Below are 18,345 nucleotides of genomic sequence, written 5' to 3' on the forward strand. Positions count from 1 at the left end.
CTAAATGCCCTTAAGTATTGCTGTTCTATAATCCAGACTTCTGATTCTTAACTTGCTGGTTTATCTTCTTTGGCCTTATAGGGCCAGAGGTTTTCAAGGTCCTATCGCATATTGAATTGAGACTGCAAGATCAAATTTTGCAAATTATTCTCTTTAGGCTGTTTCCCTGGTTATTTTCTTGTATTCTATGTATTCATAAAGCATCTTTTCTTTTATCCTGGACTTGGTGAAAAAATTTTGATACCTGTGAGGGAAACCTAATTTATTTTTTCAACTTCACTGCTGCTTTTTTTTTGTAGTTTTCTAGACTGTCTACATAATTGAACTCTTTAGCGTTTGGTATAGGATTCCCTTTGTTGTCTTATTCTACTTTGATATTCAAGAGAGAGTATGTATGGGAGTCTCATCTTTTTCATTGTGAAATATATGTTTAAATATTTTGTGTTTGCCTTTAACTGTTCAGGCACTAGTTTACCTTCAAGCAGCTGACTGCAGTCCATTTTTTGCTAATTTGCCTTGCAACTTTGTAAAGACTTAGACTATCCACCCTATCTATGCCTCTTTTAATTTTATGTAATTCTATCAGGTCACCCCTCCAGCAAAAGCAATCAAAGCTCTGTTTAAAAACTTCAATTCTTGGTCTTTCTTTATCCTTTTCCATAACTACACTAGATGTAACTGAATTATGATTTAGTAGCACTCTCTTCCACTGAGGTGCTACCGACCGTCAAGCTTTGTTCCATGATTTCAAGTCTAGAATTTCTGTTGGAGTTTCTACGTTATTGTGGGGGGGGAAAAATGCCTCTGCTTCTTGCAGAGAAAGTAGAAACTGCAGATGCTAGAGAATCTGAGATAACAGGGTGTAGAGTTGGATGAACACAGCAGGCCAAGCAGCATCTCAGAAGCAGGAAAGCTGACATTTCGGGCCTCGACCCATTACTGACGAAGGATCTAGGCCCAAAATGTCAGCTTTCCTGCTCCTAAGATGCTGCTAGGCCTGCTATGTTCATCCAGCTCTACAACCTGATATCTCAGATTCTCTAGCATCTGCAGTTTCTACTTTCTCTGCAGGAAGCAGAGCTAGTTTCCACCCTGGGACAAAGACTTAGACTATTTACCCTATCTATGCCTCTCAATTTTGTATACTTATATCAGGTCACCCCTCAGCTATCGATGCTCCAGCAAAAGCAATTAAAGTTTGTCCAACCTCTCCTTACAGCTCATATTCTAATCCAGGCACTGGTAAATCTCTTTTGCACCCTCTCTAAAGCTTCCACATCCTGCTCGTAGTGTGGGGACCAGAACTGCACACAGTACTCCTGCAAATGTGGCCACCTAAAGTTTTATACTGCTCACTGTTAGGGAAGTATAGATTTGCACCCCCAAGATCCCTCTGTATATCAGTGCTCCTGAGGGTCCTGCCATGTACTGTCTGCTTACCTCTTGTATTTGGCCTCCCAAAATACATCACTTCACACTTGTTCAGATTAAACTCCTCCTGCCATTTCTCTGTCCAACTTTCCACCTGATCTATATCCTCCTGTTCCCTATGATATTCTTCCTCACTATCCACAACTCCACCAGTCTTGGTATCGTCTGCAAACTTACTTTACAAACAACAGAGGGCCCAGCACTAGTCCTTGCAGAACACCACTGGTTGTAGGCCTCCAGCCAGAAAAACGCTGTTCCATAACCGCTGTCTGTCTTCTATGACCAAGACAATTTTGTATCCAATTTAACCAATTCAACATGAATCCCACGTGACTTAAACTTCTGGACCGGCCAACGTTTTGGACTTTGTCAAATGCTGTGTAAAATCTGTATAGAGTACATGCTGTTCCCTACCCTCATCAATCATCAATGTCTCTTCCTCAAAATAACTCAATCAAATTTGTGAGACGAATCATTGCCTCCAGAAAGCCATCATGACTATCCCTAATAAGCCCAGTCTTTTCCAAATGTGAGTAAATCCCTCTGAGTCTTTTCCAATAATTTCTCCTACATTTGAAAGAAGGTTCAGTGGCCTGTATTTTCCTGGAATATCCCAGTTGCCCTTCATAAATAAACAAACAATATTGGCTTCTGGGAGCTCATCTGTGTCTAAAGACAGATATAGAGACCTCTGATGCGGCCTCGTCAATCTCCTCTCCTGCCTCCTGCTATAATCTGGGATAGATTCTGTCAAGCCCTGAGGGCTTACTGTTTTTCAACACATCCAATACCACCACCTTCTTTAGACCAACATGCTCCAGAATATCAACATATCCTGTCCCATATTTCACCATCATCCACGTCCTTCCTGATGAATACCAATGCAAAGTGCTCATTAAGGACCTCACCTCCTACCTCTGGCTCAATGCATAAATTCCCTCCTTTGGCCTTGAGTGGACCTACTCCATTGTGGTGGTTTGTCCGGGAGGAGCAGTCTCTGCTTGGCATAGTGGTCTCCAGGTTTGGAGGTTTTGTCTGGGTGTGGAGGTCTCATCAGTGTGGAGATTTTCTGCGGTCGCTTCTGTGTATTCCAGCTTTCATCATCTTAATTTTCTCCAAACTAAAACTGGTCAGAGATGAACTCTGTCTTTTACTTTTTTCTTCTTATCTGTGACTTCTTTCATTAACACAGTTGCCATGGTATGGCGACTTATAAAACTTCGCACTTTTTCTGAAAATCTACGTGACAATAAATTGCTATTCTATCCTATCCTTTCCCTAGCTACCCTCTTGCTCCTGATAGGCATGTAAAATGCCATGAAATTCTCCTTAATCCTATTTACTGAGGGCATTTCATGACACCTTTTTAGTCCTTCTAATTTGTTAAGTTTTTTTTTCCTGCTTCCTTTACATTCAAGGGCCTTGTCCAATTTCAGCTTCCGAAACCATACGTATGCTTCCTTATCTTTTACTGTCACAGGAACATGCTGAACATGAATTCTGATCAATTGGCCTTTAAAAGACTTCCACATGTCAGAGGACTCCCATAGCTGCCTGCAATCGAATTTTTCCAGGTCATGCCAAACTCTGACCTAATTAGTATTCTCCCAATTTAGCACTTTCGCCCATGGACCACTCTTACCCTTATCCATATTTATAACTATCTTAAAACTTATGGAATTATGATTACTTCCCAAAATGTTCCCTCACTGAAACTTCAATCCCTTCACCGGGTTCATTCTCTGATTCAGGGTCTAGGATGGCCACTTCTCGAGTTGGACTTTGTACGTATTGTTTCAAGAAGCCTCCCTAGATGCACTGAAGAAATTCTTCCCCATCTAAGCCCTTGGCACTAAAGAAGCCCCAGTCAATATTGGGAATATTAAAAATTACCCACTACAACAACTCTTTAGTTTCACATCTTTAAGGTTCTGCTTGCATTGCTGTTCCTCTATCTGTCGCTCACTGTTGGGAGGCCTATAGTGTAACCCCATAATAATAATTGCGTCATCAGGCCTGGCAGCAAATGTGCAGGAGGAAACAGTTAACGTTTTGGGTCCGGTGACCCGAAATGTTAACTCTGTTTTCTCTCCACAGCTGCGCCAGCCCTGCTGAGCTTATCCAGCAACTGTTTTTGTTCCTGATTTACAGCATCCACAGTCCTTTTTGTTTATAATGATTATATCATCTTGGTCCTGAGTTCTACCCATATAGCCTTGCTGGATGAGTCCTCCAATATGCCTTGTCTTAGTGCAGTGGTGACGTTCTCCTGAATCAGTAATGCAACCCTCTCACCCCTTATACATTCCACTTAGAAATTCAGCAGGTCTGGCACCATCTGTGAAGAGAAGAGAGTTAACCTTTCAAGTCCAGGACCCCTCCTTAAGAACGATAGCAGCTACGGAATGGTAATATTTATGCCAATATTGTGGAGGGCTTGTAGGTGTTGTATGGAAGAAGGACTGAGCCAATCAGTGGAGAGGGGGCCTAGAGAGACAGAGATTTAAGGGCTAGGCCGGTACAAGGATTGTAATTGGTAAAACATAGAAGGCTGTAAGGGTCCCCCCAGCAGATGAATTGCTGCACATATAGCTTCTGCTGAGCCCTCTCTGCAATAGGCCTGACACACAAATGTTGGCATGGAAACATGGGGGTGTGTTGGAGTGGCAGGCAACTGGACGCTTGGCATCATCTTGCGGACAGTAAGCCTAATAGAAATAGGAACAGACACACACACATCTGCAATTCATTTGATACCTTCCGTCCGTTTTTAAAATATCTACTTTGAGGGTACTAGCCGCTGCCTCTTCACCATGAATGTCCAATTCCTCTATACATTCATTCCCTGTCAGGATGCGTTTAAGGCTGTCTGTTCCTTCCTGAAAAGAAGGCCTGAATGGTTCCCATCCCACTACTACCTTCCTCCGTCTGGCTGAGCTCATCCTTGTCCTCACTTTGAACAACTTCTCGTTTAACTCCTGTTGCTTTCATCAGGTCAAAGAATAAGGAAGTCAGTGTAGTCCTAGCAGAGCATTGTCATTAGAGAGAGATGACTATTGGTGGTTGAACCTGAATGTCACCATGCTGCTGGCAAGGGGAAAGGCTGAGAAGGAGAGTTCTTCATGGTAACTTAAGGTGTATTGAGAACGTGTGGCGTTGAAATAAGTTGTTTTAGTCCAGCCAATCCACTTTCAACTATCCATAGTCCCCATTGTCATCTCCTTAGTCTCTCTTCCCTGGTTTACTCTCTACAGTCCCTTTGCTTACTCCTTCTTTTTCGATAGGAAAGGTTTAGACGGATATGGGTCAAGTACAGGAAGATGGGGGTTAGTATGGATGTATATTTTGGTCGGCATAGACCAATTGTGGCCAAAGGGATTGTCTCTGTGCTGTAGGACTCCCTGACTCTATGACTCTCGGTGACGAAAATGATCAATTCGGGTCGAGCAGTGAATGTTGTTTACGTAGATTTTAGTAAGGTTTTCAATGAGGTCCTTCATGGTAGTCTCATCCAAAAGATTAAGATACATGGGACCCACAGTGACCTGGCTGCATAGATTCAAAATTGGCTTGCCCAGAGAAGACAAGAGGGTAGTGGTGAAAGAGTGTTTTTCAGGCTGCAGGTCCTAGTCACTAGTGGTGTTCCACAAGGATCGGACAGGGACCTCCGCTGTTTGTGATATACAAAAATGACTTGGATGAAAATGTGGATGGGTAGGTGAAATGGCAGGTAGTGTTTAATCCAGGTCAGTGTGAGTTGCTGCACTTTAGGAGATCAAATGTTAAGGAAAAGGTATACTATTAATGGCAGGACCATGAACAACATTGATGTACAGAGAGATTTTGGGTTCAGGTCCACAGCTCCCTGAAAGTAGCCATGCAAGTAGATAGTGTTGTAAAGAAGGCATATGGCATGCTTGCCTTTATTTGGGGAATTGAGTACAAGTCAGGATTTCATGTTGTAGCATTTATAAGACATTGGTTAGGCCACACTTCCATTCAGTTCTGATTGCTACGTTACAGGAAGGATGTGGATGCTTTGGAGAGGGTGCAAAAGACATTTACCAGGATGCTGCCTGATATGACCTGTAAGGAGAGGCTGGAAAAACTCAGCTTGTTTTCTCCAGAGCACCAGAGTCTGAGCGGAGACGTGATAAAAGTCTATAAAATTATGAGATGCATAGAATGGGTTGTCAGAATCTCGTTCCCAGAGGTGAAATATTTAATACTAGGGAGCATGCATTTAAGTTGAGAGGGGGAAAGTTTTGTACACAGGGGTAGATGTCTGGAGTACACTGCCAGAGGTTATGTTGGAAGCAGATGTGGTTGGGGCATTTAAGGTCTTTTAGGTAAGCACAGAAATATGCAATGCATGGAGGGGTATTGACCAAGTACAGGCAGAAGAGATTAGTTTAAAGTGACGTCATGTTTGGCACAACATCATAGGCTGAAGGGCCTGTTCCTGTGCTATGCAGTTCTGTGTTCCATGTTCTATGCAGCTTCTTCATAGAACTCAAACCCTCCAGTCCTGGCCCCATTCTTGTAAATTTTTTTCTGTACCCTTTCCAATTGAATAATATCTTTCCTGTAATAAAGTCAGCACAACTGTATGAGCCTATAATACAATCTCAGTATTGTAATATTCACTTTTTGATCTTATATTCACCCCAGGCTTCTGAGGAGATTCTATGGAGGCATTGGTGGTGATCTTTCAGGAATTGCAGGTGTCAGGGAGGTTCCCAGAGAATTGGGAAATGGCTAATGTAACACCATGTTTAAGAAGGGAGGGAGACAGAATTAGGGAACTTATAGCTGGTTAGCCTGACCTGCGTCATTAGTAAGGTGTTAGAATCCGTTGGTTAAGTATGAGACTGCAGAGTACTTGGAGGTGCACAGTAAAATAGGGCTAAATCAGCATGACTTAATCAAGGACAAGTCAATTCCTGACAAATCTCTTTAGAATTCTTTTAGGGGGTTAAAGAGCTCATTAGACAAAGGAGACTTGGTGGACATGATCTATTTGGATTTCCAGACCTTTGACAAGGTGCTGCACAGGTGGCTGCTAAATATGATAGAGAGCCCATGATGATAGGAGCAAGGTACTGGCATGGATAGAGGATTGGCTGACTGGCAGAAGTGGTGGGGGGGCGGTGGGAAGAGAGAGAGAGAGAGAGAGAGAGAGAGAGAGAGAGAGAGAGAGAGAGAGAAGCTTTTCCAAGTTGGCATCAACTAGTGGAGCCCCACAAGGGTCAGTATTCATGTTAACCGTCACCGGTCTGGACAAAAGAATTGAGGGCATTGTTGCTAAGTTTGCAGATACTTAGAGGGATAGTTTGTGCTGAAGAAGCAGGGAAACTACAGTAAGACATGGGCAGCCTAAGGGAGTGGACAAAGAAGTGGCAAATGGAATAAAATGTGATAAAGTGTGAGGTTATGTATTTTGGTTGGAAGAAGTATGGACTGTTTTCTAAATGGAGAAAGGCTTCAGAAATCCGAAGTGCAAAGGGACTTAGAAGTTCCAAATCATGATTCTCTTAAGGTTAACATGTAGTAGTGGGCCCCTTTTCTATGAAAGAATGTGCTGGCCTTGAAGAGCATCAAGAATTTACAAAAATGATCCTGAGGATGAAGGACTTTTTAGATGCAGAGTGACTGAGGACTCTGCATCTGTATTCGATGGAGTTGAGAAGGATGATGGAGCATCTGATTAAAATTTACAGAATGCTGAGAGGCCTGGACAGAGTGGATCTGGAGAAGATGTTTCTACTAGTAGGACAGACTAGGACTTGAGGGCATAATCTCTTTAGATGAGGAGGAATTTTTTCTGCCAGAGGGTAGTGAATCTGTGGAGCTCATTGTTGAAGGCTGTGCTTGCCAAGTCACTGAGTATATTTTCGATAGGCCCTTGATTAGTAAGGGGAACAAAAGTTACTGGGAGAAGGCGGGAGAAAGGAATTGAAAAACATATCAGCCATGATCGAATGGCAGAGCAGACTCGATGGTCCAAATGGCCTAATTCTGCTCTGATACTTTTTGATTTAAATGGCCTCCGTTTGACGATCCGTCTTGCATACCGTTACAGGTAGAATTGAATCTTTTAATCAATATGTGCCATCACTTTATTCATCTCTTTCCTATCATTGCAAATTAAAATTCTATAACTAGAAATTTTGAACGGTTCTTCCTGCCCTTGTTGTATCCATGTTTTAGTAAACACTGCGGCATCGTTCTATCAAGTGTTGATTTGTGCTCTCAGCAGATTTATTCATTAAGGCACAGTTAAACTTCTTATTTTCCAACCTCCATTTTCTCTATCTTCCATTTCCACTTCCACTCATTAATGTTTTACCATCTTTTCCAGTTTTACTTTTCTCCCTTTTGAAATATATGCTCAGCTTCCCATGTTCCCCTAGTTTAAATCTGCTGTACAAGAATTGACAAACCTCTCTGAGCCTCAACACAGCTGTGGGGCCAATATCCTCCAACTTTCTGGTTTATATAAGTGCTAATAACAAGATTACACTGTGGAAATGGACCGAATGATAGCAGGGCTCCTTATTCATCTTTTACACCTGTACCAGGTTTGAGCAAAGGTACTTTGCTCAATTGTGATTTCAGTGACACTTTCTTGTAAAACTGAAGCAACTGGATTTATAAGAAAAAGTGACAATGTTCAGACCTAGCTTATTTTGATAGTCTTACAAACATCTTCCGCTACAGACTAAACAGCAAAAATCAAACATCCTCTTTAAAGCATACTTTGTGCTTGCTTCAGTTTATAGATGGCTGATGACCCTTTTAAGAAGAATGATTAGTGCAAATAAAGGCAAAAGAAAATGCATTTAAAATATAACAAAGTGTGGAGCTGGATGAACACAGCAGGCCAAGCAGCATCTCAGGAGCACAAAAGCTGACGTTTCGGGCCTAGACCCTTCTTCAGAGATCTGATGAAGGGTCTAGGCCCGAAACGTCAGCTTTTGTGCTCCTGCGATGCTGCTTGGCCTGCTGTGTTCATCCAGCTCCACACTTTGTTATCTTAGATTCTCCAGCATCTGCAGTTCCCATTATCAGTGCATTTAAAATATAAAGCTTTTCCAAAATATGACCTGAGGAATAATTAGATACATCTGGTTTTGCTATAGCGCAATAGTTACATTTCTGCGCAACATTGTGTCTTCGAAAATCGTGGTATAGAAATAACAGAGCCTAAGGAAAAAGCATGGATAGGGGCAGACCACCAAAACATGTCACTGAAAATTGGTCAAAAATCACTCAAAAATCGAGCACAAAGGATAGCACAGTTTGAGTAAATGTTTAACTCATATCCGACAATGAAATAAAAGTAAATTTAACATCTTATCTTGAAAAAATGTCAAGATGTGTTGATGGGGGAGGAGATTTTGAGGTTGCTGTGTTGTTAATGCAGGGGCCGAGGGTCATCAGCACCATAACCATCACCATTATGTGAAGTTGCGGTTGCAGGGTTAGGGCAAAAAATAGTTAATCCAGAAGTGGACGGCAATGGTTCATTGTCTTCTGACTGTTTCTTGGGGATTGGCTTAAAAAAGACATCCAGTTTTGCTGCTTTGGCCTTTTGCTTTTGTGGGGGGATTCTTAGCAGAGGCGGTAATGCAGAGACTGTAACAAACAGCTCTGCCAATCATCCAACCCAAACTTTGGTTCCGCCATGTGGATGACACCTTTGGCATCATTAAACAAAACAAATTAGAGAAAACCTTCAAGATCATCAATAATACCCTTACTGGCATAACATTCACAAAAGAGGAGGAAAACAACAACAAACTGCCATTCCTAGATGTCACAGTAGAGTGAACAGTCAATTATAAATTTCAAACCAGCGTCTACAGGAAAACAACACATACGAACCAAATACTGAACTACAGGAGCAACCATCCCTACACCCACAAACGAAGCTGCATTAGAACATTATTCCAATGAGCCACCACACACTGCAGCACAGGGGAACTACGAAGAGCAGAAGAAAATCACCTATACAGCGTATTCAAAAAGAATGGGTACCCTATGAACACAGTCCGCCGATTTCTCAGCAACAAACCCAAACAAACAGACAAAACGGGCCCAGAAACCATAACCACACTCCCCTACATCAAAGACATTTCCGAAATGACTGCCAGACTACTCGGACCTCTTGGCATCAGGGTAGCCCACAAAACCACCAACACACTAAAACAGCAGCTAATGAACTGAAAAGACCTGAAACAGACAACCAGCAAAACGAACGTCATCTACAAAATACCTTGCAAGAACTGTGACAAACACTACATTGGACAAACAGGCAGAAAGCTAGCCACCAGGATACATCAACTAGCCACAAAATGACATGACCCACTATCACTCGTATCATTACATACAGATGAGGAAGGACACCACTTTGATTGGGACAACACATCCATCCTAGGACAAGCCAAACAGAGACACGCACGAGAATTCCTAGAAGCATGGCGTTCCAACCGGAACTGGGCTGGTTTAGGGATGCAGTTGGGGAAGGGGAGATTTTGAAGCTGGTGAAGTCCACATTGATACCATTAGGCTGCAGGGTTCCCAGGCGGAATATGAGTTGCTGTTCCTGCAACCTTCGGGTGGCATCATTGTGGCACTGCAGGAGGCCCATGATGGACATGTCATCTAAAGAATGGGAGGGGGGAGTGGAAATGGTTTGCGACTGGGAGTGCAGTTGTTTGTTGCGAACTGAGCGGAGGTGTTCTGCAAAGCGGTCTCCAAGCCTCCGCTTGGTTTCCCCAATGTAGAGGAAGCCACACCGGGTACAGTGGATGCAGTATACCACATTGGCAGATGTGCAGATGAACCTCTGCTTAAAGCTTCCCCAACTGCATCCCTAAACCAGCCCAGTTCGTCCCCTCCCCCCACTGCACCACACAAACAGCCCAGCTCTTCCCCTCCACCCACTGCATCCCAAAACCAGTCCAACCTGTCTCTGCCTCCCTAACCTGTTCTTCCTCTCACCCATCCCTTCCTCCCATCCCAAGCCGCACCCCCATCTACCTACTAACCTCATGCCACCTCCTTGACCTGTCCGTCTTCCCTGGACTGACCTATCGCCTCCCCACCTATACTCTCTCCACCTATCTTCTTTTCTCTCCATCCTCGGTCCACCTCCCCCTCTCTCCCTATTTTATTCCAGAACCCTCACCCCATCCCCCTCTCTGATGAAGGGTCTAGGCCCGAAACGTCAGCTTTTGTGCTCCTGAGATGCTGCTTGGCCTGCTGTGTTCATCCAGCCTCACATTTTATTCTCAGTTAATTAAATTATATTCCTTAAAGAAGGTGCAACATGTATATTTTAAATGAGTTCCATTCTTTGTCAAGTTATTTAATCAAGGAATTGGATAAATTATCTCCAGATCAATATGTTGTACATGAGTTCCTTATGTGCTTGTTTCTTTTTTCAAAGTAGTCTCGATAATTTAAAATTAATTAGGGTCAGTTGTTCTTGAAGATTGCGCATGGAAATGGTTTGGCGAAAATAATGTTTAGTAACTAAACCCACAAGGAGACATTTATTGTTCATTACTGAAATCTCTCCAGATAAGCGTAGCCATTCTGGCATCTGGCATGTAGCAGTGATTAGGGGTCACCTATGAAAGTAGTGTAAAATATTAGACCAAAATAATCTGTAGATTAGAAGAGATCCAAAAACTATAACCAATTGTCTTGACATTAAATTTACTGTGCTATGCAAATTATTCCTTCCGAAATAGTAAATTAATTTTATATAATAATAAATGCATTTTCACATTGAACAGGCAGATTGTTGCTCGAGGGCTCCTGGATGTTCTGCGAGCTTTTAGCGATGATGAGAAAGATTTCTTGGCCGTAATGGAGACGATAGTTAGACTCTCTGAAGATACAGGTATGTTGCTGACCTGCTTGTTTTGAATGATGGAGTTTTGCAAAAGTCAGTGATTGTTTAGTTATTTGCTTTTTCCTCGATTTCTCTCTTCCTCTTTCCCCTTCCTTGGCTTTTCTGCCTTGTATCACTGTTTCATCCTCGGCTTTCTTTCCAGAATTGCAGTTAACTTTGCAATTCTTCACCAATGTAGCACACTTCGTATATATGGATTAGATTAGATTAGATTACCTACAGTGTGGAAGCAGGCCCTTCGGCCCAACAAATCCACACCGCCCCTTGAAGTATCCCACCCAGACTCATCCCCCTATAACCCACACACCCCTGAACACTACGGTCAATGTAGCATGGCCGATCCACCAAGCTTGCACATCTTTGGACTGTGGGAGGAAACTGGAGCACCCGGAGCAAACCCACGCAGACACGGGGAGAATGTGCAAACTCCACACAGACGGTTGCCCGAGGTTAGAATCGAACCCGGGTCCCTGGCGCTGTGAGGCTGCAGTGCTAAAAAACTGAGCAATCGTGTCACCCCCTAGAACATGGAACAGTACAGGTCTCACAGCTGAACGTTTACCCTAAACCTAAGGTCTATTTAACCACCACTGCTACCTTATACTATCATCCATATGCCTATCTAAAAGCTGTTTAAATGCCCCTAATGAGGCCGACTCCACTACTTTCTCCGGCAATGCATTCAGTGCCCTGACCACTCTGAGTCTCTGATGTCTTCCTGATATCCACCTCCTTTCACTTTAAAACTATGCCCCCTCATAAAAGCTACCTCCATCCTCGGATAGACGGCCAGAGACTTTTTCCTATCTGTACCTCTGATCATTTTGTACACCTCTATCAAGTCACCTCTCATCCTTTGTCATCAAAAGAGAAAAGCCGTAGCGCTCTCAACCTTACGTTGTAAGACCATCCCTCCATTCCAGGCAACATCCTGGTAAATCTCCTCTGCACCTTTTCTAACGCATCCACATCTTTCCTGTAATGAGGTGTCCAAAACTGGACACAATACTGCAGATGTGGCAGAACCAGTCTTTTGTATAGTTGGAGCATAACTTCACAGCTCTTGAACTCAATCCCTCTATTAATGAAAGCTAACATACCATACGCCTTCTTAACAACTCTCTTCACCTGGGCGGCAGCTTTCAGGGAACTGTGGACGTGAACCCCAAGATCCCTCTGCTCCTCCACACTGGCAAGAATCTTTCCGTTAACCCTGTTTTCTGCTTTTAAGTTTGTCCTTCCAGAGTGAATCACCTCACACTTATCAGGGTTAAACTCCATCTGCAACTTCTCAGCCCAGCTCTGCATTCTATCAATGTCCTTTTGTAACCTAGAACAGCCCTCTGCACTGTCCACACTGCGACCCACTTCTGTATCGTCCGCGAACTTGCTAATCCACCCTTCCCAAATCATTTGCAAAAATCACAAATAGAAGCGGACCCAGAACAGAACCTTGTGGTCCACTGCTCAAAACTGAGCACCATGTTGAATATTTTCCGTCCACTACCACCTTTTCTAAGGGTCAGCCAGTTCTGAATCCAATCTGCCACATTTCCCCCTCTCCTATGCCTCTTTACCATCTGCATGAGCCTACCATCAGGAACCTTGTCAAACGCCTTACTTAAATCCACGTATACCACATCCACTGCTCCACCTTCATCCATGTGTTTGGTCACCTCTTCAAAGAATTCAGTAAGTTTTGTGAGGCATGATCTACCCCTCAAGTCCACGCTGACGATCACGAATCAAACTGTGCCTTTCCAAGTGATTATATATGCAGCATTTGTCTTTATGATTGGTCTGAAACATTATTTTTGGTGGTTGTTTTACAGTTTTTATTTTTAGAATCAAAGCAATGTGATTGGGTAAAGGGCTTGGTTGGTAGAAATTAAACACACTGAATGATTGTGATGTTTGTCGCATATCAATTATCTTTTGAGAAAAAGAAGAAAATGGTACTGAAGAATAAGGAGGTGCAGTCAAAGATACAAGACAACAAAATTTATGCTAGCATGAGCCTCATGACAATTCAAAACGTTTTGAAAAGTTTATTTAAAACACGTTTTGACCATTGCAGTGGAAACGGGGTTTTCTTTTAATTGAGTAGCCATTCTCCTATCAGAGTATTTCTGGGTTTGGCTTGCAGTCCATACCTAAGGTGTCTGCTATGCAAAATAATGCAACTCCTCACTTCAGTAGACAAATCTTTTTGGATGTCTCATTGGTCAAGACCCTGAAATCCTATTTAATTGCCTGAAGGATCTAAACGAACAATTACTAGCTAATCCTGGAGCTTGCCCTTATGGCTGCCTGAAAGCCGACCTGAAAAGTGTATGCTGTCATCACTGGTGCAATGTAATCACTGAAAGTAGAAAAAATGATATATGCTTTTGTACTGCTTTTCACAACCACCAAATGTCCCTAAGTGCTTCACTGCCAATGAAGCCAGTTCACTCTGTTGTGACTTCTGTAATATAAGCTATTTCGGTGCCGTATAAATACTGTGTAGCTACAAGGGTGGGTTAGAGGCTAAGAATCCTGCACTGACTAACACACTTCATGAACTCACAAAGCCTGCCCAACTTCAACACGGCACAAGTCAGGAGTGTGAGTATTCCAACTACCTGAATATCACCAGAGAAAAAGATCTAGGGAAATTATTGGGACTAATTTCTGTGAACCTGGTGAGTTGCATCTTAGGCTATTAAAAAAAAACCTACAGATTCAGGAATCCTTGCAGAGTCTAGAAAAGTCACCAAAGATTGAAAAGATGTCAGTGTAACATGGATATGCAAAAGGATCTGGTTGTCCTTGTACGCTAGTGAGTGAATGTAAAGAGGAAGGTTGAGCAAGCAATCGGGAAGCCAAATGATATTTAGGCCTTAATTGCAAGAGGATTTGAGTTTAGAACAGGGCTAGACAGACTGGATGCAGGGAGCTTGTTTCCCCTTGTTGGGAGTCCAGAACTAGAGGTCTGCTCACAATGTCAGAATCTTCAATCAGATAGTCTACCTGTGGAATTCTCTACCACAGAAGTCTGGGTCACAGAGTATATTTAATTTCTCACTTTGGATTCAAAGGGTAGTGTGGGATTCTTCTTAACTTATAAGATGCCACACGAAGCGTTAATACGTGAAGTAAAATCATATAGGAATAGTGGCTATTCATTAGCTTGGATAGAGAATCAGCCAGCCAACAGAAAGCAGAAAGTCAGGATAAATGTGTCTTTTCCTGCTTGGTAATATGTAACTAGTTGGGGTGCTGCAGGGTTCAGACCACAGGGCCCCAACTACTTATAATGTATATTAATGACTTGGTTGCAGGGAAAGAAAGTACTATAGTCCAATTTGCAGATGGCAGTAAAGTAAGTGGGAGTGTTAGGTTACAATGAACAAATCAGAAATTTATGAACGGACTTGGAAAGGTTAGGTGAATGGACCAATAATGACAGATGAAGTTTAATGTGGAAAAGTGGGAGGTTGTCCATTTTGGCCAAAGGAATAGAAAGGCAACTTATTACCTAAACGGAGAGAAATTTGAGTACCTGAGTGCGGAGAGATCTGGGTGTCCTCTTGCATGAATTGCAGAAAATTAACATGCAGGCACAGCAGATAATGAGCTAATTTTGGCATTTATTGCTAAAGGAATAGCATACAATAATAGGGAGGTATTACTGCAACAGTAAGTTTGCTGGAAAGTGGCACTAATGTAGAATTGTGTATTTTTGGTGGCACAGCACCATTGCAAAGGTGTTCTGTGTGATTCTAAGGATTTGAGTTCCAAGGCATTAGTGACTTCAGACCTGGAGTATTACATACGATTTTGGTCCCCTTACTTGATGAGTGATGTAGCTGAATTGGAGCCAGTTCAGAGGAGGTTCACTAGATTGATTCCAGAGAGGAGGCTCAGAGAAGAGTCAGCACCACCTTGAAGCATTCTGGGAAGGTGTTCTCACAGTCAGTGTTGCCTTGAAGTAGTCTGGGAAGGGAGTCTTGCTTGTTTGGAAGAGTCAAAGAATGACATCACAGGTGCTCCTCAAGATATGGTTGCCTACATGCAGGACTGTGGGGTGGACACCTGCCTCCTCAGCATGGACCAGGAGAAGGCCTTTGACAGGATATTGCACACCTGCATATGTGATATGCTGTCCAAAATGGGCTTTGGGTAGGGAATCCACAATTGGACTTGACTGGTCTACAATAGTATCAGTCGTTCAGTCTCAATCAATCAGTCACATTCTTCTGAACAGACCAGGCAAAAGGTTCTATACAAGAGACAGACAAAGCAGGAGACAGTGGGCAGCTCTGCCTGACTCCAGATCTGATCAGGAAACTGTTCCAAACAACAGAGGTCTGCAGGTCAAAGCTTCCCTGTACATGGATGAAATTACCATTTTCTGCTGTTGAGGCATCTGCGACAAATTTGAACTGACCTTCGGAGCCAATATAAGTTGTGGTAAAGGTGAGGTTATGTTTTTTAGGAATTGGGCCGACCATTCCTTTATTCCCCTCACCATCTGGTCAGATTATGTAAAGGTGCTAGGAATATTGTTTGCAGAAGCCATGGGCATGTACCAAAAGTTAGAAGGAACATATAATATAACAAGGCAGAAGGCTCTTAGAGAAATTGCAGGCAAGTGGAGTTGAGGCAGAGATAAAATCAGCCATGATCATCTCAAATGTGGAGCAGCTCAAGGGGCTGAATTGCTTAGTCTTGCTCCCAGCTCTTAGGTTTTTATGAAGAACTAAAAGTATTGGAGGTTTAAGTCACTTCAGGAGCCATAGCATGTAACATTAAAGCATCTTGAAGGTAAAGAAGTGTGACTAGACATAATGGGAACTGCAGGTACTGGAGAATCCAAGATAACAAAGTGTGAAGCTGGGTGAACACAGCAGGCCAAGCAGCATCACAGGAGCACAAAAGCTGACGTTTTGGGCCTAGACCCGAAACGTCAGCTTTTGTGCTCTTGAGATGCTACTTGGCCTGCTGTGTTCACCCAGCTTCACATCTTATTATGAAGGCAAAGAAAATAGAGCATCATTGTGGAAAGTGGTCCATCTATTCTTGGTGCCTATATAAGCCAGTACCTGTTTGGATATCTTCCCATCATTGCTTGTTTCAATTGCTTGGTGACAATAGACCAGCACTAAGGAGAACTGGAGATTTGTAGTAGGAGATAGCCAAAAGCATTTGCCTTTTACTATCAGAGATAATGGGAACTGCAGATGCTGGAGATTCCAAGATAATAAAATGTGAGGCTGGATGAACACAGCAGGCCAAGCAGCATCTCAGGAGCACAAAAGCTGACGTTTCGGGCCTAGACCCTTCATCAGAGAGGGGGATGGGGGGAGGGAACTGGAATAAATAGGGAGAGAGGGGGAGGCGGACCGAAGATGGAGAGCAAAGAAGATAGGTGGAGAGGGTGTAGGTGGGGAGGTAGGGAGGGGATAGGTCAGTCCAGGGAAGACGGACAGGTCAAGGAGGTGGGATGAGATTAGTAGGTAGCTGGGGGTGCGGCTTGGGGTGGGAGGAAGGGATGGGTGAGAGGAAGAACCGGTTAGGGAGGCAGAGACAGGTTGGACTGGTTTTGGGATGCAGTGGGTGGGGGGGAAGAGCTGGGCTGGTTGTGTGGTGCAGTGGGGGGAGGGGATGAACTGGGCTGGTTTAGGGATGCAGTGGGGGAAGGGGAGATTTTGAAACTGGTGAAGTCCACATTGATACCATATGGCTGCAGGGTTCCCAGGCGGAATATGAGTTGCTGTTCTTGCAACCTTCGGGTGGCATCATTGTGGCAGTGCAGGAGGCCCATGATGGACATGTCATCAAGAGAATGGGAGGGGGAGTGGAAATGGTTTGCGACTGGGAGGTGCAGTTGTTTGTTGCGAACTGAGCGGAGGTGTTCTGCAAAGCGGTCCCCAAGCCTCCGCTTGGTTTCCCCAATGTAGAGAAAGCCACCACCCTACCAACCTCCGGATACAACGCATTATCCTCCGACACTTCCGCCATTTACAATCCGACCCCACCACCCAAGACATTTTTCCATCCCCACCCCTGTCTGCTTTCCGGAGAGACCACTCTCTCCGTGACTCCCTTGTTCGCTCCACACTGCCCTCCAACCCCACCACACCCGGCACCTTCCCCTGCAACCGCAGGAAATGCTACACTTGTCCCCACACCTCCTCCCTCACCCCCATCCCAGGCCCCAAGATGACATTCCACATTAAGCAGAGGTTCACCTGCACATCTGCCAATGTGGTATACTGCATCCACTGTACCCGGTGCGGCTTTCTCTACATTGGGGAAACCAAGCGGAGGCTTGGGGACCGCTTTGCAGAACACCTCCGCTCAGTTCGCAACAAACAACTGCACCTCCCAGTCGCAAACCATTTCCACTCCCCCTCCCATTCTCTTGATGACATGTCCATCATGGGCCTCCTGCACTGCCACAATGATGCCACCCGAAGGTTGCAGGAACAGCAACTCATATTCCGCCTGGGAACCCTGCAGCCATATGGTATCAATGTGGACTTCACCAGTTTCAAAATCTCCCCTTCCCCCACTGCATCCCTAAACCAGCCCAGTTCATCCCCTCCCCCCACTGCACCACACAACCAGCCCAGCTCTTCCCCCCCCCCACCCACTGCATCCCAAAACCAGTCCAACCTGTCTCTGCCTCCCTAACCGGTTCTTCCTCTCACCCATCCCTTCCTCCCACCCCAAGCCGCACCCCCAGCTACCTACTAATCTCATCCCACCTCCTTGACCTGTCCGTCTTCCCTGGACTGACCTATCCCCTCCCTACCTCCCCACCTACACCCTCTCCACCTATCTTCTTTGCTCTCCATCTTCGGTCCGCCTCCCCCTCTCTCCCTATTTATTCCAGTTCCCTCCCCCCATCCCCCTCTCTGATGAAGGGTCTAGGCCCGAAACGTCAGCTTTTGTGCTCCTGAGATGCTGCTTGGCCTGCTGTGTTCATCCAGCCTCACATT

General features: G+C 44.1%; 1 protein-coding gene across 2 annotated transcripts in view; it reads left to right on the forward strand.

Moving 5' to 3' along the window:
• Positions 1 to 18,345, forward strand: part of ppp4r1l (protein phosphatase 4, regulatory subunit 1-like) — a 105,581-nt gene that overhangs the window by 12,533 nt on the left and 74,703 nt on the right. For both annotated transcript variants that reach the window (XM_048549713.2, XM_059652892.1), the window contains exon 4: positions 11,238 to 11,344. In XM_048549713.2, coding sequence (XP_048405670.1) covers positions 11,238 to 11,344 — 107 coding nt within the window. The remainder of the gene's footprint in view (positions 1 to 11,237; positions 11,345 to 18,345) is intronic.

This window comes from Stegostoma tigrinum, chromosome 19 (genome assembly GCF_030684315.1).
Source record: "Stegostoma tigrinum isolate sSteTig4 chromosome 19, sSteTig4.hap1, whole genome shotgun sequence".
NCBI classification, from domain to species: Eukaryota; Metazoa; Chordata; class Chondrichthyes; order Orectolobiformes; family Stegostomatidae; genus Stegostoma; species Stegostoma tigrinum.